General features: G+C 53.5%; 1 protein-coding gene across 2 annotated transcripts in view; it reads left to right on the top strand.

The window, feature by feature from the left end:
- PRDM11 (PR/SET domain 11) overlaps nt 1-25,208 on the top strand; it is a 49,262-nt gene that overhangs the window by 12,544 nt on the left and 11,510 nt on the right. For both annotated transcript variants that reach the window (XM_029956762.1, XM_029956763.1), the window contains one exon: nt 12,746-12,813. In XM_029956762.1, the coding sequence (XP_029812622.1) occupies nt 12,746-12,813 (68 nt within the window). The remainder of the gene's footprint in view (nt 1-12,745; nt 12,814-25,208) is intronic.

Below are 25,208 nucleotides of genomic sequence, written 5' to 3'. Positions count from 1 at the left end.
GGTCCCAGAGGCAAGTCCCCCTACCCCTTGCAAGCACATTCCCAGTCTTTGCTTGCCTGGTGTGTGTTAGCATCCCATTGGCCAGACAAGCCACACAGCGGAAGCCAAGGTCAAGGAGCGAAGAAGCACAGGCCTCCTGTAAGAGAGTGCCCAGTGCAGAATCACAGGGCCAAGGCTGATAGACAAGGGCGGGACTGGGGCCAGGAATTCGGTCCACCACAGGGGCCAGCCCTGTTACACACACAGTAACTGGGACGGAGAGCTCATGGTGATTCCCAGGCACTGATTTTTTTCAATGAAAACATTGAATTAAACATCCTTTTTAAAAAATTTTTTATATTTTTAATTTATTTTTGAGAGACAGAGACAGCACAAGCAGGGGAGGGTCAGAGAGAAAGGGAGACACAGAATCTGAAGACAGTCTCCAGGCTCTGAGCTGTCAGCACAGAGCCCAACTCGGAGCCCCTACACATGAACCAGGAGATCATGACCTGAGCCAAAGTCGGATGCTTAACGGACTGAACTACCCAGGCGCCCTGAAGTAAACATTCTTAGGTCTTTTAAATCCTGAGAACATATCCAAAGACCCTCGTTTGAGAGACACTAATTTCTAGTCAACTTCCTGGCCTGAATAATAGGGAACGTGGGGTTTTCTGGTGTTTGAAAATTCCTTTAGGAGACATCTTGTCGGAGCACCCTGGCCCCAGTGGGTCCTCAGCAAAATCCAGCGAGGGAGGGTTGGGGGGGGGCAGCAATAACTCTGACAGTCACTGCAGTAGCTGCTGTTTAGTTCACTAAGGGATTTGTGTGTCCTAACTGTACCCTTACAGCCAGGCAATCAGATAGGCACACTTCAGCCCCCTTTCTACAGACTGGAAACGGGCTTCAAGGGCCAAATTATTTATCCAAGGTCATACAGCTGATCGTGGGGCCAGGACTTCAAGCCAAAGCTCGAGCTTCTGATCCCCAGATCCCAGGGAGACTATCTGAATGCCCACATGACCTCCCTTGGGCCTCCCACTCACACAGAAACTCCTGTTTCTCCAGGTATTACTTCCCTTTTAAAAAAAATTTTTTTTCTAATGTTTATTATTTATTTTTGGGAAAGAGAGGCAGAGCATGAGCAGGGGAGAGGCAGAGAGAGAGGGAGACACAGAATCTGAAGCAGGCTCCAGGGTCCAGGCACAGAGCCCGATGTGGGGCTCGAACCCACAAACCGCAAAATTATGACCCGAGCCAAAGTAGGACACTAAACAGACTGAGCCACCCAGGCGCCCCCAGGGAGTACTTTTCAAGCAGATGGTGTAAGGTGGTTTTCTTTATCTTGTCTAATTGCTGCCGATGAACATTTGGCAGAGGTCTTACACCCTCGTCATTGAGATATTGTCACATACCGTGCAGTTCACCCATTTAAGGTGTGTAATTTAATGGCCTTTAGTAATTCACCTCTGTGTGCAGCCATTACCACCATCAGTTGTATGACCTTGTGTTGCCTCATTGAAGAACCTCTGTCTTTAGCTGTTACCCCATCTGCTCCCCGCCCCCACTTCCAGCCCTCACTCACTTACTGTCTCTCCTTCGTGTGATGAGATCATACCGTATGTGGTCCTTTGTGACTGGCTCCCTGCCCTTAGTGTAACGTTCTCAGGGCGCATCCATGTTGTGGTAGATTATCACCGTGTAGCATCCTCATTCCTTTTAATGGCCTTTTTTTCCCCCCATTGCATGGACACACCACATTTTCTTCATCCGTCCACCTGTCAATGGACACTTTGGTCCTTTACATCTTCAGGCTGTTATGAGTGATGCTACTAGAAACATCTGGGTACAAGTCTCTGTGTAGACCTGTGTTTTCATTTCTCTTGGGTAATACCGAGGCATAGAACTGCTGGGTCACACGGTAACTCTGTGTTGAATCACTTGAGGAACTGCAGGACCATTTTCCAGAGCAGCTGGACCATTTTACATTCCCATTGCAGGATAGGAGAGCTGGTTTTGCCACATCCTTGCCAACACTTGCTGTTGTCTAACTTTCTGATTGTAATTTTTTTTAATGTTTATTTATTTTTGAGAGAGAGAGACAGAGAATGAGCAGTGGGAGGGGCAGAGAGAGAGAGACAGAGACAGAGACAGAGAGAGACAGAATCCAAAACAGTCTCCAGGCTCTGAGCTGTCAGGACAGAGCCCGATGCAGGGCTTGAACCCACAAACCACAGGATCGTGATCTGAGCTGAAGTTGGATGCTTAACTGACTGAGCCCCCAGGCCCCGATCTGACTTTTTATTTCAGCTGTCCTTGTGAGTAAGAAGTGCTGTCTCATCTCGGAGCTTTGGTTTATACTCTGCTTTTTTTCTATCTCTCGTTCCTTTCTCTGGTTACTGGGGGCGAGCGGCCCATGATGGACGTGCTGGTTGTGCTGTGGGCATCTCTGTGGGTGCTTTTCACACCACCTTCCCTCTGCCCTGTGACCCTGAAAACCCTTCATATCCGTAGCATATTTCAAGTTTGTTTCTATTGAATTTCTCTCAGGCCACCGGCCCATTCTAACTGGCATTTTTGCTGCCTCCTAGTTGAGCAGATTCCCCTGCGGCTTCCTGCCACCCTTGCCCCGAAGCCCCTCCCATAAGGCATAACTACCACAGGGGACTCAGGTCAGTCCAGCCTCCCGAGGCTGTTAGTTCAGTCCCTGCCCAAGGGCTCAACCCGCTGGTTTTACCAAGAGCCAGGCATATTACCAAGAAGAGTGAGGCCAAGTGCATTCAGGGTTGGGGGGTAGTTGGTCCCGAGGCTGGTAACAAGGCCGGGGGACCTGCACTGCCCAAGCAGAAGGACTTGGGTGGGGAAGAGCTCTCTGGGTTGCTTATGGGGCTCTGGACTTGGACATTTTTCCTGGAGAAATGTACACCTTGGGGCTGGATGCCTGTCTTACGCATGAAATGGAGGTGCTCACTCTATCAGGAGGCGCCCTAGGAGTCGTGGGCATGGAGATGCTTGTTGCCTGCAGGTGCACAGCAGGCCATTAGCAGAGCCCAGTTCTCTTTATTATCTCCAGTTAGAAACGTGGAGGGACGAGGGGGCTGGGAGAGAAATGACAGCGTGCAAAACCCGGATGTGGAATTCGGGATTATATGGCAACATGCCCCATTTGCCGCATCTCCAGGCCTTTTTTTGAAATTTGATGAAAGAGAGTTTTAGAACAATAAAAGGAAGCACCAATTCCACTATCAGATGGGTGGGGGGCGACAGGTTAGACCGCAGTCCTGGGGTAGCCTCGCTTACTCGTACATATGCCACTATTCATGAAATGCTGGGCGCATTTTACGGGATCTCCCCTTCCCCTTGCTGAAGGCCCTCTGCAGGCGCCAGGTTAGGAAGCCAGGGCCTAGGTCATCTCAGAGCCCCGCTAGCAGCGTATGTATTCAGTTCAAGTTCAGGTTCAGGCGGACCTCTTTTTCGCTCTGCCATGTCAGTTTGCTAGACCTGGAAGGGGCTGGAGAACAGGGCCCATGCTCTCTGCCCCCTGGGGCTCTGGGAGGAGCACCCGAGATGGGCAGAAGTCCTTTGTCAAATGGGAACAGCTTCATAAATCGTTTTTGTAGCCACTCTGCTCTAAGGAAGTGCAGGGCTGAAAATCAGAGTGTTTTATGGATTCGTGCGTTCCTAGAAAGTTGCAAGCAAATCAGATTTTTAAAAATCTAATCTCTGCAGCATCCAGTGATGACACCATTCACAGAAGCCCAGCAGTGAGCCCTTGACTGCGGCAGACTTTCTGCCACTATGCAGAAGGCTCCTCCCTATTAAAATGCAGATCCTCACGTAGCAAATGTGCCCAAACCAGCAGCAACACTGGAAATCGGGAGGGAGCGCCCCCGGGACATTCCTGGTTGATTCTGACAAGGTCATCAGAGGGAGCTTGGGCATGAGGTCCATCTCTCACTGTTGTCTGTTTGAACAAACTTCGGCTTTGCCACCCATTTCCTTTGTGGCCATGGGCAGATTGCCTGAATCTCAGTTTCCCAATCTGCAAAATGGGGGTAATGGTCGTAGCTACTTCACAGAGTCGTGAGAATCCATGGAATGGTGAGGCAGGGGTCCTTGGCACAGTGAAATTGCTTTATGAATGGTTAATCATTACCATATGGTAATTACCATTAATGATGTTAATCATCACCATCGTCAGAAATAGCACCCTGATCCATACGGACTTTTCTTGCCCCAGGAGGCCCAAACTCAGGTTTTGTATTGTTTTCTGAGGGTCTGTCCACATAGAATCATACAGTCTGGGCTTTAGACATTATTTACTTTTTTTTGTTTTAATGTTTATTTATTTTGAGAGAGAGAGACACACTCACACAGAGTGTGAGCCAGGAAGGGGCAGAGGGAGAGAGGGAGACACAGAATCAGAAGCAGGCTCCAGGCTCCCAGCTGTCAGCACAGAGCCCGACGCAGGACTCGAACCCTCGAGCTATGAGATCATGACCTGAGCTATAGTTGGATGCTTAACCGACTGAGCCACCCAGGCGCCCCTAGACAGAAGTTTAGAAGTCGTTTAGGACGGACTTCCACTCTGTGGGAAAGCCTCCCTAACGGTGGGTCATCTGTCTTCTGACTAAATACTCCCCGTAACAAGAGGTCCACCACCTTACAAGAGTGCTCGCTCTGTTGTAAGACTGTCCTGCCTGCATATTCCTGGTGCCCAGTTCAGGCCTGTGCCCCTCTACATTGTCCTGGCCCTGCTTCCTCCGTGTGGTGGTCCTCCCCACATTTGATGATGGCTCGCTCTCCGGCTTCCTCTCTCCAGGCTAAGGAACCCCCTTCCCATGCTGGTCACCCTTCTCCGGGCAGGTCCAGGCTACCGAGGGCCTTCTCATAGCACAGTGTTCAGAGTTCGGGCAGTTCCATGAAGTGCTGGGTTCCAAAGGGCCAAGGAGTTGACCTTGTGGGATAAGGAGAGGGGAAGACATTGAGGGCCCAGCCTTCTGGGGGCTTGGTCCTGAGCATCTGGCCCTGGCTGGCCAGTTCCTGGATCATCTCTGTCTCAGCCTTCTCTCTACTGCTCAGCGATATGTGACATGGTCTAAAACCCAGTGTGATCCTGCCCATTCCTGCTCCTTCCGCTTAGGACACCCTCCCCTTCCTCTTCTCCAAGACCTCGGCGTAGACTCCAGACTTCCCAGGAAGGTCCTCAACTGACTCCCAGCTCCCGGCTCCAGCTCTGAGTTCTCTTGCCACAGATTTTCCCACCACAGTGCCAACCACAGGGTGTCACAGTGGCCTCCCTGGACTGTGAGTTTTGTGAGAGCAAAGACTATCTCCCTGGATCACCGTTTTACCCCCCAGAGCCTGACACTGTAGCTACTGCCTCAGTGATACTTGTTCAGTGAGTGAATGAATGCCTGGCTGGAGAAACACCTGATCGGTGGGAAGGAGAATGCCAGAAACATCCCTCAGCAAACCTCCAGATCTGAAGTCCCCTGTGAAGGGCCTCCGGCAGTGCCCTCCTCCCTCAGAACTCGTCGGAGCCTCTCTGCCCGGCTAAAGTCAGATCACAACAGCCGAGTGTCCACCAGAAGACCTCCCCCTGCCCAGAAGTAATGGTAACTGACTACTGGTCTCTTCCTTCGGAGACCCGAGAGTGTGATGACACTCATGACCGAGATGCTAATAGCGACCCTTTACTCAGTACCTCCCACATCAGTCATGACAGCAGCGCTCCAAGGTTGGGTTTTACCCCATTTCACAGATGTGGAAACTGAGGCAAGGCCAGTGGATGTGCCTGCCCAAGGCCATTCCCTTGTAAATGCTGAAGCTGAGGTTCTAGCTCCTGCCTCTGGCTCCAGGGCTGTCACCGCCCCCTGGTGCTCCCGTTACGGGCTGCAGGGCCCAGAGATGCTTTTCTTTTTCCCCAGGAGAGAGAGGAGCACTCAGAAAACGGTATCATAGGGGAACTAGTACTATGATAACGTACAAGGTTCTGTGAAATTCCAGGGGGAGGTCCCTGAGGACTGTGGTCCCGTCCTGGGAGACTCTTGGGGGAGGGGGACGAAGGGAGTGGGGGAAGCCTGATCTGCATGTTTTCTCTATCAGAAAACATGTCTATCAGAATTTTAAACCACAAAGACGGTCGAGTGTCATAAAGAGACAAAGCAAAAGCCTCATCCTGCTTTCCTCTCTCGTTTCCTCTAGAGGTAACCAGAGTTGAGAGCTTGAAATGTGTTTCCCAGACTTTCTGTGTGCACACGCACACACACGCACACGCACACAGCGGGCGCTAGGTACCGTGGGGACAGTGGGGGTCCCGGGGGGCGGCGGGGATGTGTGCCGATCTCCATGGTATAAATGCTCCCACTGTGGCTGCTTTTGAGACACCAGCATGATGTCACTGGACCAGGAGATGGAAAGAGAAGATTTTTCCAACTCTTTTATAATGTTTCTACTGTAGATATAATGTTTCTACAGAAACTGTAGATATCCATTTCCCTTAAGGACATAGATTATAGTAAAATATAAAAATAATTAGGAAGTGGTTAAGTTTTGAATATTTATTAGCTTCACAATATCATTTATTGAATTGTACATTTCTATCATTTAATTTCTAATAATGGCTGTTGAACAAGTGGCTTATGAAATTCTGGAAAATTTAACTGTCAGCTCTTGTTAGTTCAGGCCAGCTCCAACATACCACTCATTTCCTTTTTACTAAAATACTAACGTTATATACTTTTTTTTTCTTTAATTCGCTTTTTACTTAAAAGGCTTTTCATCCAGGGGCGCCTGGGGGGCTCAGTCGGTTAAGCGTCCAACTTCGGCTCAGGTCATGATCTCGCAGATCGAGAGTTCGAGCCCTGCGTCGGGCTCTGTGCTGACAGCTGGGAGCCTGGAGCCTGCTTCCAATTCTCCCTCTTTCTCTTCCTCTCCCCTGCTCATGCTCTGTCTCTCTCAGAAATAACCTCTCTTTTTCGCACTCTGTCTCTCTCTCAGAAATAAATAAACAAAAAAGGCTCTTCAGGGGCACCTGGGGTGGCTTGGTCGGTTAAGTGTCTGACTTTAGCTCAGGTCATGATCTCGTGGATCATGGGTTTGAGTCCTGCATCAGGCTCTGTGCTGACAGCTCAGAACCTGGAGCCTGCTTCTGATTCTGTGTCTCCCTCTCACTATCTCCCCTCACCCGCTTGTGCTCCATCTCTTTCTGTCTCTCAAAAATAAATATAAACGTTTAAAAAAAATTTTTTTAAAGGCTCTTCATCCAATCATTCATTCATTCAACTAACATTCTGCCATGTGCCAGGTGCCGTGTTGGCACGTGGGTCCTGGCCACCATCGTGAACGAGCTAGCCGTGTGCTTTGCCTTCATTAGCTCAGGGTCACTTGCCATGCTGACAAACGACACCATCAGTTACAGAATTGCACCCTGCGATCAGGTCGTTAAAAGGAAGTGCTCAGTGAGGTCGTACGCATAGTGCTGTCAGGGACAGGCATGTGGAGGTCAGGAAGTGACAAGAGAGAACCTACTTCCGGGTCAGATCAGGCAGAGCTTCTGAGGAGGGGACAGAACCCGAGACCCAAAAGATCAGAAGGGACCAGTCATGCAAAACTCAGTGGAAAAAAGATACAAAGGAGTGTTTTCACTCGGGTGCTGTATCTGTAGACTTTACAAACCTGCAAAACAGCTCAGTATGTTGTGTCTAGAAAACTCCTTATGTGGTAAAAATGGCGAGGCTCCCAACCAGCTTCAGGACGGCGGTTAACCTTGGAGGGTCAGTGAAAAGTCCTTTGGCGACATCAGCAAGTGGGCAGATGTGGGCGGAGGTCATTTTTGTGGGCTCCAGATGATGGCTACACGGTGTTCAGCCGCGTGGCTCAGGATTGTTTCTGCTGCTTGAAAAATTCCGTCAGTATTGAGGCGTCTGGGTGGCTCCGTCAGTTAAGCATCCAATTCTTGAGTTAGGGTCCGGTCATGATCCCAGTGTCCTGGGACTGAGATTCTCTCTCCCTCTGCTCCTCTTTCCCATTGGTGCTCTCTCTCTGTCTCTAAAATAAATACAATGAAAACAAGTTTGGTGGGTTTTTTTAATTTTATGAGTGTTAACTTTTGAACTACAGTAGGGAAACGAGGTTGCAGGAGGTGAACCCGACCCGTGTAGAGGCTCACAGTCCGGCCATTGTGACTGCGGCTCGTGGAGGGAAGAGGGGGTAGGCAGGGACCGGGTAATACGGGCCTCGAAGACGTGACCGTGAGCGCAGATGTTGTCAGCGCTGCCTGTGAACGTGGCGCGTGCCAGGACGGGGTTTACACCCGTGACCTCGGCGTGCATAATGCTGTGACAGAGCTTACACCCATGAACGCGGTGTGCGTGTGCCATGACGGGGTTTACACCCATGACCAATGCGTGCGTGATGGGGTTTACACCCGTGAACGCGGCGCGCGCCAGGACGGGGTTTACACCCGTGACCACAGCGCGCGTGACAGAGTTTACACCCATGACCATGGTGTGCATATGCTGTGACAGAGCTTACACCCGTGACCGCGGTGTGCGTGTGCTGTGACGGGGTTTACACCCGTGAAGATTTACAGGGGCTGCTTGGAGAAGCACTAGTGGAGAGGGAGTTAGGAATGGCACCAGGGAGGTTAGTTAGGGTCTCCCGTGGCTGTCTGAGCTGATGGCTCAGACCAGCGTGGCCCCGGGTCGCCGTGAGGCCAGAGGGGCAGTCCGGACATCCGATGGCAGGATTTGCTGAGGGGCTGGATGCAGGGCATTGAGAGAGCAAGAGATGAAAGCTGACTTTCTTTTTCTTTTTGCTATGTTTTTTAAACATCTTTTTCAGGGTATAACTCACGTATCAAACCGTGTACAATTCACTAGTGATTGATGGGAATTGCTTTCTTTTTGAAACCTGCGTGGAGGGTGGTTTCCAGCGCCATAAAACCTTGGATGGCAAGTAACGTGTTCTATGAGGGTTCTGCAAGATCTGCACACATTTCTAATACACTTTAAAAACGTTTTGATGTTTTTATTTTATTTTTGAGAGAGAGAGACAGAGTGTGAGCAGGGGAGGGCAGAGAGAGAGAGGGAGACACAGAACTGGATGCAGGCTCCAGGCTCCGAGCGGTCAGCACAGAGCTCGATGCGGGGCTGGAACTCATGGTCGGTGAGACCATGGCCTGAGCCGAGGTGGGACGCTCAACCGACTGAGCCACCCGGGTGCCCCTAATACATTTTAACTTGATAAATGAATAATGTCTTGCAATAGGAGCCGTACATGACACCAGATATCCCATGGTCACAACTGAGCCAATGGTTCCTGAAATTTGCTTTGATGTACGAGTGCTTTGGATTACAAGCATGTCTCGGGAACAAATGATAATTGCAAACCAAGATTGAATTGCTGTGATGAGGAAAATAGGGGAGAAACTCGTTTGGGGGTGAGGCCTGGGGGAGGGTACCTTGGGGGAGGTAAATTTGAGGTGCCTGTGAGACACCCAAGGAAGAAAAATTACGTGAGAAGTCAGATGTTCAGCCCTGGGGCTTGAGGTAAAAGGGAGTTGTGAACAAATGAGAGTCTAGAGATGGATGTGAGTATCCAGGGATAGAGTTGAGGTAAAGAAGGTGTGTGCAGTGGAGAGGCCGGGGGGCTTCTAGTCCAGATGCACTGAGAGTTCTTGCTTTGACCAGCCCTGACCCTTTTTCCCCCAAACATTACAGTGGGAATCTAAGAAAAACAAAAAAAGATGAGCCCCCCCCCCCCCACCAAGACTAAATCTCCAAAACTAATGAAGCAATGTTAAAAAGACAGCCGCTAGGGGCGCCTGGGTGGCTCAGTCGGTTGAGCATCCAACTTCGGCTCAGGTCATGATCTAGCAGTTTGTGGGTTCAAGCCCTGCATCAGGTTCTGTGCTGCAGCCAGCTCAGAGCCTGGAACCTGCTTTGGATTCAGTGTCTCCCCGTCTCTCTCTGCCCCTCCCCTGCTCACGCTCTGTGTCTCTCTCAAAAATAAATAAACATTTTAAAAAAAGTTTAAAAGAAGAAGACAGCCTCTGAATATCAATGATGAATGAACTCACACTAAAATAAAAATTATAGGGTATTCTGAAAATGAATTTAAAATAACCGTTTAGGATTTGTATCAGGAATAGGTTTGATTCTAAGTAACTGAGATTCAAAATAACAGCAGCTCAAGGAAAACAGGGGTTACATTTTTCTACTGTGAATACATTGAGTGCATTTTAGGCCTGAAGCGGTGGCTCCGCCTCCCAAAGTCCCCAGGGAACCAAGCTTGATCTCAGCTCATCTGCTATCTCGGTGCTTGGATTATCCTCATAGTCTGGTTAAGTTGGTAGCTAGAACTCCAGCCATTACGTCTGCATTCCAGGCAGTAGGATGGAAAGGCACGTATCAGCCGTCTTTTGAAGAAGTTTTCAAGAAGCTGACACATGACACTTTCGACTACATCCTATTGGCCAGCACTTAATGGAGAAGCCAAGGAACAGATTCCGCTATTACTCGTAGCCAAGTGCCCAGTTACAATCCAGGGGTTCTGTGACTGTGGACGAAGGAGGTAACAGATAATGAGGAATAATGAATGGTCTCAACCTTAGGATCCTTGAAGAAATAAAGGGTAACACCCACTAAAAAGACCAAAACAGTGGATTTTTGTTCGTGTGTTTGAATTTAAAACCTCTGCTCTTCGAAAGATATCATTAAGAGAATGAATAAACAAGCCTTTAATTAGGAGAAAGCATTTATACATCGTATGTCTGAGGATGGACTTGATCCAGAGTATATTTTCAAAAAACCCTCAAAACTCAATAATAGGGGGAAAACGACCAATTTCAAAAACAAGCAAAGATTCGAAGAGACTCTTCACCAGAGAAGATATTGCAGCTGGCAAGTAAGTGTACGAAAAGATGTTCAATGTCATTAGTGATCAGAGATGTGAAATTAAAACCACAAGGAGATACTGCTTCATTACCTGTCAGAACGGCTGAAATATAAAAGACTATTCATGCTAAGTATTGGCAAAGATGTGGACCAGCTGGTGGGTCCCTAGGTGTCTGTATGAAAATATAAAATGTTGCGGCCACTTTGGAAAACAGTTTACCAGTTTCTTAAGAGTTGAACATATACTTTCCATGTGACCCAGCCATTCCACTGCTAGGTATTTGCCTACAAGAAATGTGGGTGTCTCCAAAAAGATTTGTAACTGGATTCTCATAGCAGATTTATTTGTGATAGCTGAAAACTAGACACAGCCCAACTGTCCATCAGTAAGTAGATAAAAAGGCAAATTGTGGCATATGCAGGCAATGAAACACTACTTACCAGTACCAAGGAATGAACTCTGATACACACATCAATATGGACAAATCTCAGAAGTGTGCTGAGTGAAAGAAGCTAGCCATGGCTTCTATTTGATTTCATTTATATAAGATCTTAGAGAACACAAAGTGATTTATAGTGACCAAGAAGTAACTTGCTAGTTGCCTGGGGACCAGAAAGGAAGACTGGGAGGTATGGAAGGAGGCAGGAGCGGAAGGTTCTGGGGCACAAAGAAACTTAGAGTTGATGGATATGTTTGCTTTCTTGATTGTGGCTGTGGGTGTACACATTTGTCAAAATGTATCAAATGGTACATTATATGGCAATAATACTTCAATAAAGCTATTAGGATAGGAAAGAAGGGAATGTGATGTTATGAAACAGAGGTGGAATGAAACAAAGGTGTCTATGAAGATGCTAGGAAGGAAAAATATTCATTGCATTAAAAGTACTCATTTAGAAAGGAAGAAAAAAGAGAGGAAGATGTTTAATGTGTGGATAAATTCTTGACTAGACACAGTCAAAGAGACAATTAGTGAATTGGAAGCGAGTCCTGAGGAATAGTCCCAGAGCACTGCCAAAAAGAGAGGGAGGAAGAGAAAGGTAGTTAAAAGACACTGGCACTACTCCTTAATATGTTTCTTAGAAATTCTACATGAAGAAACTGCAAAGACTGAGAAGTATTCATGAACATAAGAGCTTTTCAAAACCTTCCAGAATTGAAGAAGAGATGTGTTTTCATCAAGTAATATGCTCATCCAGTAATGAGAATTTTAGGAAAATAAATCTTCGCTTCAAAACCACAGAGGGAAACTGCAGAAAATCAAAAATAAAGGGCACGTCTTAAATCTTACCATAGATAGTCTGTCCGTAAAAGAAGGGCAGTAGGTTGCTGAACAGCCTGTGGCAGCCTTGTGGACAATCTTCCAAGCGCTGAAAGAAAATAAAACAACCTGCTTAGAAGCCCATACCCAACTGAACTCCGATTCAAGAGTGTCGAGGAAATGGGACATTTTACAGAAGAGGAGAGCCCCGCCCGACCCTGAGGCTCTTGAAGACTTAGAGGTTGGGAAGGAGAGGCGCCTCTCACACCACGTGCGCTCCGTCATCCGGTGCTGGCCTCTGTTTCTCACAGAAGCCAGGAGAGAAACGAGGCTGGATCTGGCTTTCCTTGTTGCGATGCGTGAATCCAGGAAGTGCTGCTCACTGACCCTGTGGTCTGGGTCTGCTCTCGGGTCGGAGGAGGGAGATGGGATTCCTGGCCCTGGCTAGGGTTTCAGTCCTACAGCAGTGGGGGTGTTGTCACAGAGGGCAAGAGGAGGGGAGGTCGTGGATGGGCCAGGCCCCTGGCCCTGGCTTCGGGAGGAGCCAGGGACACGAGAGCCTCTGTAGGGTGGCCCCTTCTAGACTCTCTCTCTGTCTTCCAGATTGTGGACAAGAATAACCGCTACAGGTCCATAGATGGGTCAGACGAGACTAAAGCCAACTGGATGAGGTGAGTCCTGCTCTCTGCTGCTGATTTCCCGGGAGCCGGGCCCAAACTCTGGAAAGGAAGCCAAGGGATTCCAGGGGGTCTCCACGGGTGGAGGCCGCTGAAGGCTCTGGGACTGCTGTTTGCAGGGTTTGGGATGCGTCTAGTTCCGGGGGACCCTCATGCCTCCCCTGCCTTCCATCAGGGGGCTCCGGAAGAGGCCTGTGGGTTACAAGGACTTCTAGAAGCTGCACATTTGTCCCTTTGTCTGGAGTGCCCAGGGCCCCCAGTTCTGGGCAGCCTTCCCACCAAGGAGGGGCCCCCCTCCACCCAGGATCCCTCGCAGAGGGCAGACTTCGGCTGTTAGGAGGACAGGGCTCGTCCCACTGCAGCTGCCGGCAGTTAAGTGGTCCCCAAGGAGAAGGGGGCTTCCGGCCCAGTCTCTAGCTCAGTTTTGGGAGGCACTTGCTACTCATGGTTTTACGGCATTCCAGTTTGGGACAGAAGTTTGTGCCAGAAAGATCCTTTGTGGCCAGCCAGAGGGAGCAGGAGACTGGCCCAGGGTCGCCCAGGAGAGGCTGAATTGAGCCTCTGGAACCGAGGACCCAGCTCCTGGCTCTCCTTTTGGCTCCGTGCCGCTGACCTGTGCTGGGGCCCTGCCCAGAGGGGTCTGCGGGCCGCGTGAGGGGTCAGACCGGCATTGGTGCCTTGCTCAGGAACGGTGATGGGATCTGGGTTGGGAGGGAAGGGAGGCTTCGGATGGCAAGACCCAGGGACACTGGATCGAGCCTTCTGTCGGCGTTTGCGCAGTTGTGCGACTGGTGGTGGCCGGTGTGGGGTGTGCAGGAGAGGTTATGTGTGGAGGGAGGGCAGTCAAGGACCTCCTACAAGGCAGGTGGCTGTATTTCAACTCTGATGCCTTCCAAGTGAACAAGGAGACGTTGGTTTGCAGTGGAGAGTCCCTGATGAGGTCTGCTGTCCCCTTCCCAGGAGCCATACTGCCCGCCTGTGCTCCCCGCCTGAGAGCCATCGATGGCGGTGCAGGGCAGAGGGTGAGAGGGGCTGCGGTTTACCCTCTCCTGAGCACACTAGGATCCGTCTTCTTATGGTCAGGGGAGCTGTTCTCATTGCCACTTAACAGGTGCAGAAGCAGAGGTGCCCGGGGCCAGGTGGGCTCCTGCGTCATGTATAGGGACACGCACTCCCTTCCTGCAGCCCCTTTCACACAATCGGATCGGCCACTGCCCTGAAAGTGGCCCCAAGAAGGCCAAGGACATCCTCCTAACTCCTTCTCCCTGACCACTGGGTGCTGTGAGCTCGGCACTCGCACGTCACCACCCGTTTCCAGAGCAGACCCGGGAACTGGGTGCCCTTGACAGACTGGCCCTCCCAGTCCTCCCAGGCCGCACACCTTCCACCATAGAGATTGGTTTTTCCTCGTAAAGTTGTTGAATGAAGGCCCAGACAATATGGGGCAGATGGGAGAGGAGGGGGACCTCAGAGCAGGGCCTGCGAAGGGGCCAGGTTTTCATTTGAGGGCACGGTGACCAGAGACATGGAAGCGGGGACCGGACTCCTGGCCTGGGCTTCTACTCTCTCTTGCTCCATCTGGCTCTAGACAAGCAAAGGAGAGCGCATCTGAGCGCGGTCCTGCGTCAGGCCTTTCTGCACTGTTGCCTTTGAGGCTCTAGACGCTTTGCCAACAGAGCTGAGTCAGTTCCACGCTTCTGCCCATCTCTTTCAGCCTGGTGACAAGGCTTCCCCACAGCCCCAGAGAAAGACATCATCTGAACTAACTGAGCAGTCACCCAACGCCCCTGAGATTCTGACTTAATTGGGCTGGGCGTGAGCCCAGGGACTTTTTTAAAGCTCTCCTTGGTGATTCTGATGTGCCGCTGGTGTGGAGAGCCACTGCTCAGTACTGATCTTCATGCCACAGTGGCAAAGCGGAGACCTATGCCAGGGCAAGGTCTCACTCAAGATCATGCGGTCACTGTCAGAGCTAGGACTTGAATCCATCTCTGGACTTCTGGGCCACTGTTCTTTCCGTTGTGCACAGGGCCCAGCAAAAGCATGGCCTCCTGGGCTCTGTGGGGGGTGGGCTCCACTACAGCATCCTTGCCAGCGTGGGGTCTGTCCTATTCCCATTCTGTCTCAGCTGCCAGCCCTGTTCTAATAATGCAACATGGCACCAGGGAGTCACAGGCGGTGGCTCCCTCTCATTTAAGACTCAAGGTGTAGGCTGAGGTTGGGTATGTGGTTCACTGCCATGGAGATGTCCCTCTGGTGGTAGTTGGAGGGGAGGACCAGTTCATCCTGAGAACCTGCTTTCCCCCTTAACGTATAGCTTCCTTTTGTATCGCTCATTCCAATTGGCAGACACCTTTACTTGTGCTGTTACAGCCTAGGGTCTCGTGTGTGATTGAATGGAGTTGGTTAGGGTTCTCCAAAGTGTAAGTGTTGGGCAGGGAAGAGAATGGCGTCCACACAGTGAGTGTTGACTCAATGGCATCCCTATGCTACGTGCTCCACATTCATGAAATTGGTGGTCTGAACCCACCGATTTCTGGCTCTGAGACATTTGAGGGTGGTCGCAGCTCTACAGTGATGCTCCAGGTGTCTATTAGGCAGAAGCCAAGGTGTGACGAACCTCCTACATTACCCGGGATGCCCCACCCTACGCACAAGGAATTTTCTAGCCCCAAACTCCCATAGTGGTGAGATGGAAAAACCCCCTGACTTCCTCCCGGCTGCCCTGAAGGTGGCGCTAGAATTACGAGCCCCATTTTATAGAGGGGGAAGGGGGTGTGCGCCGCAGGGTCAGCCCCTAGTTCCAGGTCTGTCTGAGTGCCGGGCCCTGGCCACGGTCATTGTCTTGGCCGGGTAATCAAGCCTCAACCTTCCTTTCTCCTGGGCGGTGGTGGTCTGAGTAGGTGACATGGGAAGGTAGAGGCCAAAGGATCTTTGTGCCCCTAGCCTCTTGCTGTGGTTTGGGAGGGCAGCCAGAGGAGTGAACAGGGCTCCAGGTTTCCCTCCATATGTCGGGTTCCCTCTCTTGGGTTGTTCTTGCTCAAGGTCTTCCTCAAGGAGCCCCTGGCTACTTTGTGCAGATGGCAGCCAAGGTCACTCCTGGCCTCCATCAAAGTGGAACTTGTCTTATGGACCGCTCACGTTCTACACATGAGCTGCCGAAAGGCCACCGTGGCCCACCCCCAAACGAGCTGCTGCCAGCCTGTGCCCCAGCTGGAGGGGAGCCTACACACACATCCGGCAGAAGGCAGGGGTGGGGGCGGGGGAGGGCCTGGGGAGGACTCAGAGGCCAGGGAAGGAGACAAAGAGAGCCACAGGACAGAAAACGCTTTCTGGGACCACACCCTGATGGCTGGCATCACCAGTGAGGAGATTTAAACATCTCCCTGTTTAAACACTCTTCCTGTGAGCCATCTGTGGGGGTAATGGCCTGGTCCTGACCCCAGCAAGGACCCTTTGTTCCACTCGGGGCTTTAACGCTTTTATGTCACACTGCTCTCCCCTCTCTGGCGATGGCCCCGAGGTTGGTGTGGTTGTCCCTCCTGACCTGGCTGGGGAGAAAGGCCGGGAGGGGCTGAGCGAACCACCCCGGCTCTCAGGGCTGGCCAGGGACCGCGGCAGGGCCTGCCACCGAGGCGTCTGATTCGTGCCGTGCTCCCACCCACTACGCCTCACCTCTCCTGCCCGCCTGTCCTCCAGAGAGTAGTGGAAGGGGCCTCTGGCTAGGAGGAGGGTGTGGTGGTGGTGACAGGCCAGGGTGCCCGGGTGCCTCCCGGCTCCCCAGCTGGGGGCCAGCAATTAGGAAGGAGGAGGACCACCCGCCCTGACGGTCATTTACCCAATTGTGCTTTGTGGGATATTCAACCCAAGGAATGTGGCGCCCCTGGCCGAGCGTAAGAGGAAGCCCAAGTTCTCCAAGGAGGAGCTGGACATTCTGGTCACGGAGGTGACCCACCATGAAGCAGTTCTCTTTGGGAGGGAGACCATGCGGCTGTCCCATGCCGACAGGGACAAGATTTGGGAAGGCATAGCTCGGAAAATCACCTCCGTCAGCCAGGTGCCCCGCTCCGTCAAGGACATTAAGCACAGATGGGATGACATGAAGCGGAGGACCAAGGACAAGCTGGCCTTCATGCAGCAGTCCCTGTCGGGCCCCGGGGCCAGGGGCCGGGCCCCTGCCATCATGCTCACTGCCCACGAGAGGGCCATCGAGTCGGCGCTGCTCACGGCCCATTCCGGGCACAGCTTCCCCAGGGCAGAACTGGATGGCACCGACAGCCCCTCGACCAGCTGTGAGTACCACCTGCGCCCTCCCCAGGCTCCCGCTGCCCAGCCTCCTGCTCCCCTGCCAACCCCCCCACCTTTCCAGGCCTTCTCTCTTCTGTCCCTTTCTGTCTCGTCCAGCCCTTCCATGCACCCTTCCCTCCTTCCCCTGCTCTTTCTTCTCCACCCCTTTCCGTTCATTCATTCTAGAATATTTCCTGACCTCTGTGCCAGGGGCTGTGCCAGGAGCTGGGAAGACAGAGTTGTGTATAAAACCAACACCGGCCTCCGCTCTGGGCTTGTCCCTAGACTCGTGGGAATAAACAAACTTGTGCAAGGACAGTTGTAACGAAGGGATGAAGGGCGAACGCAGGAAGTCCCAAGAGTGGGCCTGAACGACCTGGACCACCTGCGCACTGTCCCTGGGGCCCCGCACATGCACGGGCACTGTGCTAGGGGGCTCATGCTCTGCCGCTGCCCTCCTGAAATTTGCACTGCTTTCTGCACAAGGTGCCCTGCGTTCAAATTCTGCATCTGGCCCTGCCAGTTATGGGGCAGCCCTGCCTGAGAGCAAGAGGGCCGGGGAGCTGGCTGTCCTGAGGGGGTGGGGTGCTGGGGAGGGCCTCCCAGGAGTGACAGTTGCACTGACTTGTGAAGGGTAAGAGTTAACCAGGCCTCAGCTTGGGGCGCTGGGAGGGGAGCGGGGAGCCTCCAGTCCGAGAACTGCATGTACGAGGCCCCCGCATCAGGAAGGCACTTGGCACGTTCCAGGACAGAGAAGGGAAGCCCAGTGCAGCAGGCGAGGGGGAGGGGGTGTGGGAGGAAGCCAGCCAAGTCTTCAGGGCCCAAGCCACGGGGAGAGGAGGGAGGGAGATGAGTTCCTTCTCTCTCTCTTCCTAACCTCTTTATTTCTGTGTTCTCTTCTGTGCTTCTGCACCCACTGCTCTCTGTCCTCTGCCTCTTTCTCCTCCTCCTCCCCCCCCCCCCCCCCCCCCCCCCCCCCCCCCCCCCCCCCCCCCCCCCCCCCCCCCCCCCCCCCCCCCCCCCCCCCCCCCCCCCCCCCGCCGCTAAGGCTCTCTCTCACATCTGTCCATCTCACCAGGTCCCCTCCTGGACCTTACTGCCCCTATGTCCCTCTCCACCCCTCTTCGGCTTTATTTGCCTCTGCTTCCTGTGTCCCAGGACGGACTTGGAGGCAGGGGCCTGATGGTGGAATCTTTCTGGCCCAGCAGGCCATAGTTGGGGCTGTGGTTCCATCTAGGACTCCCTTGAATGGGGAGCAGTGAAGACAGAGCAGGGCAGGAGGACTCCAGGGAAGTCCTCCGCCAGCGCCCCCCCCCCCCAAGGTGGTTCCCGAGGACCATGCCCTCCCTTCCGCGGCCCCCTGCTGTTGGGATGGAGATTGTGCTAATTTCCTGTTTGGCTGGGGCCCCTGACAGGTGGCCATCCAGAGTCCGTTCTTCAGGGCCATATCTACTCTGACTTGCATGCTGTGTAGACAAGGCAGCTAGGTTCCAGGAACAGAGGTGCCCCCCCCCGCCCCGAGCTAGATTCAGAACCAGGACGTGAGCCGGGTCTGCCAGCTCCCTCTGAATCAGTGTTGTGCTAAGTTTTGGGGCGATTCCACCCAGTTAGGAGAAAGAGAAGGGGGCCAAGCAGCCAGTGCAGTCTGTTCCCGAAATCCTCCCCTGCTCTCTCTCCTCCATCTCCCTAAGACAGAAGGTAATGAAGTTACCAAATGTGACCTGGGCCGGGCAGGGGGCCCAGGACCCCCCTACCAGAGGCTTGGCTGGGCCCCCCTTTCCCGGCCGGCTGACCAGCTGTTACAGCACGAGGCCAGGGGCTCTGTGGAAGGAGGCCCTGGAAGGGGGGTGGGGGGGAGCACCACTGCCTTGGCCCCGCTCACTCCTGCAGCCCTGCCACGCCAGAACGGGTATCCTGGGATCCTGGGGGGTGGGAGGCTGGCAGCCGTCCCACCAAGTGTGGTTATGAGTCACTGGGCTCTTCACATGCCGGCCCACAGGGAGGCCCTGGGACCCTGGGGAGGCTTGCGTGTGTGTGGCTGGGGACGGAGATGAGCCTGTCTTTTTGGTCACCTCCCCCGGCGGGGGGGGGGGGTGGTTCTGAATTTAGCCGCTCTGGTACAGACGGGGAACCTGTCTGTTTTTTTATTCCTGCTGTGGGAATCAGCTCATAACCTTGCTCACAAGAGCACCAGGGCCTGGGTGTGCAGGGCCTGGCCCCTCCCCGTGATGGGCTGTCTATGTGGGGGTGCCTGTAAGCCTTCAAACGCTTCCCCATGAGAGTGCTATGTCTTCCCTGGGGGGCCCGCCTTGGGGGCCTCGGGGGCCTCGGGGACACACCAGGACCAGCTGCAGAGGTGGCTCTCCTGCCCTGCGCCCTCCAGCCCTCCTCACTCCTGTCCCATCCCTCTGCCTCAGGACTGCAGACGCGCCCCCCCCCCCCCAACGGCACTGCCTCTCCCCTGTGACTTAAAGCTGCAGATTCCAGCCAGCCACAAGGTGGCCCAAGCGAGTTAGACAAAACTCCCAGAGCCTTTAAGGAGCTGTCACTCTTTGGGCTTTGCCAAGCTCCTACGCGCCCATTCTCTTGTTTAATTTTCTTGACAGCCCTGTTAGGCGAGCAAGGGGCTGGGTAGGTAGACAGAGCGGTCGTGATCTCCGCTCTGCAGAAACTGAGTCTCAGAGAGACGAAGCGAGCGAGCTGGCTGGCTTGCCTCACTGGGCTCCTCTGACCTGGGCTCTCCCTCAAGAAGGCCTCTGTTCCCGTGAAAGGAAGGGGGCCTGGACAGTGCTCAGGCTTGTCGCCAGGGGTGGGTGCCTGGCCCGCACGCCCTCAGGGATTTGGAGAGCAGGTGTTTGTCTGTGGGTCGGTGGGGAGCAGGCATGTGCCGAATTAGGCTCAAGAGGTGGCCAGGTAGGGGAATTGTAGATGGACTGGGCGGGGAGGCCAAGCCCAGAGCCACCCCCATTCTCTCTGTTGTAATCATTTGCCCTTCTTTGTTTCTATCCCGCAAGATGACGAAGAGGAGGAGGCGCCCGGGCCCTCGAGGCCACCTCTGCGGGTGCCCCGACAGTGCTCACCGGAGGAAGACGCCCGCCGGGCCAGGCCCGTCCTGCTCCGCTCCTCTTCCTCCTCAGACCAGTCCGAGATGGTGGGCCCCAAGCCAGAGGCCTCGGCCCGGCCCTCACCGCAGGCCCAGGCCACCTGCAGGACCCCTCGGCCGCACCCCAGCCCTCCTGGCTCGGGCCTCGACTGGCAACTCCTCAGAGCCCACGCCCAGCAGACTGAGGTCCTGCAGCAGCTCTGCCAGGAGCTGGTGGCCGTGCACCGGGACATGGCAGACAGTATGCATGTCATCAGCCAGTCCATGGCAGAGCTGGCCAGCCGCGTTGGCCAGATGTGCCAGACGCTGACGGAGATCCGAGACGGGGTTCAGGCAGCTCAGCGGGGGCCGGACGGGGCAGCCCCCACAGGCACTACCCCTCAGCTGGAGGCACCCCCGGCAGAGCCCCCACGGGCTCCCCCTGCGCCCGCCCCCGCACGGACTACCAGGTCCCGGAAGAGAAAGCACAGCTTCTAACCCAGCTCGTCGGCAATAGGAGGAACAGAGACAGAGGACGAGGGCCTGGCCTCAGGATAAAAGCCAGTCTCTTTCAAGTCCAGGACCAGTGACCCTTGTAGGAGGCAGGGGAGACCACTGCCTCCTCCCCAAGTGCAGGCCAGCTGCCCCGGGGTCCACCAGAGTGTGTTTGGAGCCCCGCCCCCCATCTTTGGCAGATGTTGAAGATGCGGGAAAGCGACCCACTCCATGCCTGCTTGCCCTGGGCCTCTCCGTCTACACCCGCGGCAGCAAGCCTTGCGGGGAAGAGGGTAGCAAGAGTGGGGAGCATCTGAATGGAATCCTGCTTGCCATCCACATCCACCTCCCATGCCCTGATTCTGCTGCTTCCGAAGGGGGCGAAGCTGGAGGATGGGTAGGGGGGGCTCAGCCCTTCCAGGAGGGGTCCGCCCTCCCCTTCCCCAGGGCTCTGAGCTCAGCGGGTGGTGCCCCTGCCTTGGCCTTCCGCTTGCGGTGCGGTGCGTGTGCTCAGCTGCTGTGCTTGCCTTTTGTGGACTGGGGAGAATAGGGCCTGGCGTCGAAGGAAGGAGAAGCCGGCCCAGAGTTCTTAGAGAGAGCGCCTTATGCTTTTCTGCGTCCGCAAGTGTGTGATCTCAGTGGGTTCCCAGGACAGCCGGAGCGGCAGCCGAGCTGGTATCGTTGTCACCGTTATTACTGCCACCATCTGCATTCCATGGGTGACCAGTGACACAACAGTTAGTTGCGGTGGGGGAGGGGCCAGGACTGGAAGGCAGGTCTGCGTGTTTGTGCAGCTCCCCTGTCAGAGGCCAGATGGGGAGTTGGGGTGGGAGGGGGCGGGGTACCGCTCCTTGCCTGCCCTCGCCTGGCTCTCCTGGGTGCCGTTGGGAGGTGAGTGCCCCCATCAGGCCCTGGCACTGAGGCTCACAGCCCCAGGGGCGCTGGGGAGAAGCAGGGCCCAAGCCTCCGTGCTCACAAGGTGTCTTCTCTTTTGGCGTCTAAAAGAACCCAGCAAGGCTCCCGTTCCGTCCGAGTCCCAGCATGCCTTTCCTCTGCTTGCTTGGGCTGCAAATGCATTAGCTACAAACATCTCTAGCTTCATGTTTCATTTCGGAGTGTGGGGAGAGAGCTGGGGGTCCTCGAGTCGGGGAGGGAGGTGGGGAGGCGGTCGCAAGCTTAGCTCTGACCCAGGTGTAGCTCGGCTCTGTGTCCTCTTTGCTCCCTGGCCTGAGGCTGATCCTATCTCCTGCCCCCCCTACCTCCATCTCCCCCACGTCTGCCCCCTAGAGCCATAGTGGGGGCAGGGAGGCCTGCTCTACCCAGTGCCTGTGTGGCTGGACCCCAACAGAGTGCTGCTTCTAAACGCAGACCAGGCTTTGTCCCAGGGAGAGCGCACGGAGGGCAGCTGCCAGGTCCCTGTGTCCTCAGCTCCATCGCCTCCCTCTCTGGTCCTCTGGGGGCTCCTGCCCCCCACAAACGGAACGCTTCCCCCAGTCCAACAGCCCAGTGGCATGATTATTGCCTGGCATCCCCCTGCCCTCCCAATGCTGGAGTCAAAGATTGCCTTCCCAAGTAGTTTTGTTAAGACGGCAATAAAAAGAAATTGATCTCACACTTGGAATGCACCCAGTCTCCAGGATCTTTCTTTGGTGTATATTCTTTATTCACTTCCTGTGAAAAACCTCAAGGCCCCCAGAGCAGGGGTTAGATGACGGAGGGAAAGCGTGCTGGCCACAGGGGCTCAAGGGCCCCTGCCATTTCCCGGGTTCCGGAAGCACCCAGACGCCCCGTATCGGGCACCAGGCTGGCCCTCAGAGGAAGAGAAAGGAACCGATGGGCTGAGCGAGATGAAAACAGCTGTGTCTGAAACCCCTGAGCTGTATTTAAAGTCTCTGCCCAGCAAAAGCAAGATGTTTATTCTAAGTGACTTTTACCATTTGTTCCCTTTAAGAAGCTAGGGGTCCTGGGGAGGGGAAAAAAATCACTATTTCTGGCAGGAGACTCCGGAAGGTCAGAGGCTATCCATTCGCCAGTGTGTTTCAGGGACCACTTTTTTTTTTTTTTTGGAGAGCTCCCCACAGATCCTAGTATCTGCCTGTCTCTGCCCATCTGTCACAGGCAAGACCCTGCCCACAGAGATCGGGGGCTTTCAAAGTAACCAGAGTGGCTCCTCGGGGTCTCTTTGGGAGTCTCCTTAGAAGAGAAGGGGCCTCCTAACCTGTGCATTGCCCTGGCTTACCGCCAGTCACACAGAGAAATTCTCCCAAGCAGGAAACCCCTATGTCATGTCCTGATCCGGGGATCTATCCCCTCTCCAGAAGTTTCCGGCCTGCCTTTGACCTCTTGGATCCCAGGTCCTCCTCTTCTGTTCTTTGCTGAAAAGCATGGCCACGGAAATCAAAATTACTCAATTTCCACAAGAGGCAAACTGTGAAACTGGGCCCACAATCTTCTCTGGCAAGGTGTAGGCACTGGCTGGCCCTTCCCTCTGGTCCTGGGGAGGGAAGGTATCAAGTTGGAAGCAAAGGGGACAGAGAGATGAAGAGCCTGTGAACTTCAGATGAAATTTCATTAGTTTCTTTTCCTTGGCTTCAGTGGGGATTGTGGGTGGAGCACACTGAAACAGGAAGGTGAAACGGAGGCCAGTGGACGGAATGGAATGGGCAGCCAATTTCAGCTTGAGATAGGGAAGTGCCACCTAAGAATCCGAGGCCTCCAGGCGCATTAAAGGCTGGCTGGGTGATGTTCTGTCCATGGTCGGGTGACCATCTGGTGGGCGGGTGCATGACCCAGAGATGTGCACAGCTCAGAGACCTAAATGCAGGGGAGAAAACAGAGTCCTGCCTCCTCTTGGTCAATCTTTCCCATTCCTGCCTCCCTGATTGGCACATCTTCCTCTCTCCATCAGAGACACCAGGAATGTCTGAGCCTGGGCTTTGTCTGCCTCCATTCTAACTAAGTGGATGCCCCCGTGGGTTATTTTCCCTCTTCGGTTGAAACTGATAGACATTTCCTGTCCCAGCTAGAAAATCTGGAGCATTTGATAAGACACAGTGGGTGAGGTCTGAGAAGGGCTGTCTTAGTGCCTATCTATCCAATACCCAAAGTCAGCGAGGCGTTCAGAATAAAAACAACCCATTATCATCATGAAGAGTTCAGTCTAGACCACAGGTCTCCACCACCACCACCACCACCACCATCCACCCCCTTGATTGCTTCAAAGGTTGTCACTCCTGCGGGTCTGATTTGAAAAGCTATCAGGTGAGCTCTCACATTTGTAGAGTGGCCTGTGCTAGCCATTTTCCACCCTCCTTCTGACATACCCTGTGGCTTCTCTCCAATGAGGTAGTGACCTCAACAGATATGGGGATTTTCATTCCCTAGAAGTTTTGTCTTCCAGAAAGGGCCCTTGCTTATCTGCAGTCATGAAATGGGACAGTTGGTTCTTCAGGAAGGGACTGTTGTGTAGGAATAGAAGGATTCTGGGAGTGGATTAACCCACTGGGTGTTACCGCAAAATACTTAAAAGATTGAGACTTAATCCAAGGTCGTTGGTGTTGGGACTTAGCTGGCTCCATTAAACATCTGGGGGGGGGGGTGTTACCATTCACTGAGAGTTGCCATATATATTATATTTCAAATGCCAAGTTTCAAAACAACCAAATACGACCAGATGCTGAACAAATTTTGATCTGTCTTGAAAGATTGTGATCGATGCGAAGATTTGGGGTTCTTGTCCTAAATCTCGATCCTTGTTTGGCGGGAACCCACCAGGAGGTAGAAAGGAAAACGGACCTGGATCTTTCTAAACCTTTGAACATAGTCTAGAAGTTGCTCTTTTGAGTAAGTCCCTGATGGTTACATGTTCCTCATCTCTTTCTCTCCTAACGTTGAGCGCCAGAGAAAGTAATTCTAGCTTTTCGAGCCTGATGATTGTTTACACCCCAAAACCAGAGAAGTGTATCTTTCCTTGTGCTCTGTGATTGAAGTGATGCTCGTGAGGAAACAGATGAATGAGCGGTTTGCCTTCGGAATCCGGGAGTAGGGAAGTTTGGATCTACCCCAGTTCTGTTCCTTGCTAACCACACGTTTGATTAATTTTGGATGTCAAACCCCAGGCTCTCACTCAATTGGGGACTGGAAAATATTTTGCACATCCAGAAGCAAAGCAGGAGCTAAGCAGGCCCAAGACTGCTGGAATGCTGCAATTCAGAAGTATCCATTTGGAAAGACTTCCTTGGGCCAGGGGTCCTCTTTTCCTTCCCCCAAGTTCTCGGTTAGCGGCATGACTGGGCGTCATGGATCTCACAGTATTGTCCTCACAGCTCAGGGAGACCAGTGCTCAGGTCCGATGCTGGCAAGCACCTTTCTGGACACAAGCACGTTCTGGGGATCTAAGCGCCACACACCCTGCATGTGTGATCCCTGCACCCCTGGGGTCCGTGCTGACGCCTGTTGCCAGGTGGATTGGTCCCTGGACTCTAGTGGACCCCGATATAAGGTCACGGCCTCCTCCAGGGCCGAG

Source organism: Suricata suricatta, chromosome 11 (genome assembly GCF_006229205.1).
Source record: "Suricata suricatta isolate VVHF042 chromosome 11, meerkat_22Aug2017_6uvM2_HiC, whole genome shotgun sequence".
Classification (NCBI taxonomy): domain Eukaryota; kingdom Metazoa; phylum Chordata; class Mammalia; order Carnivora; family Herpestidae; genus Suricata; species Suricata suricatta.
This window is presented reverse-complemented; position numbering and strand designations above follow the sequence as displayed.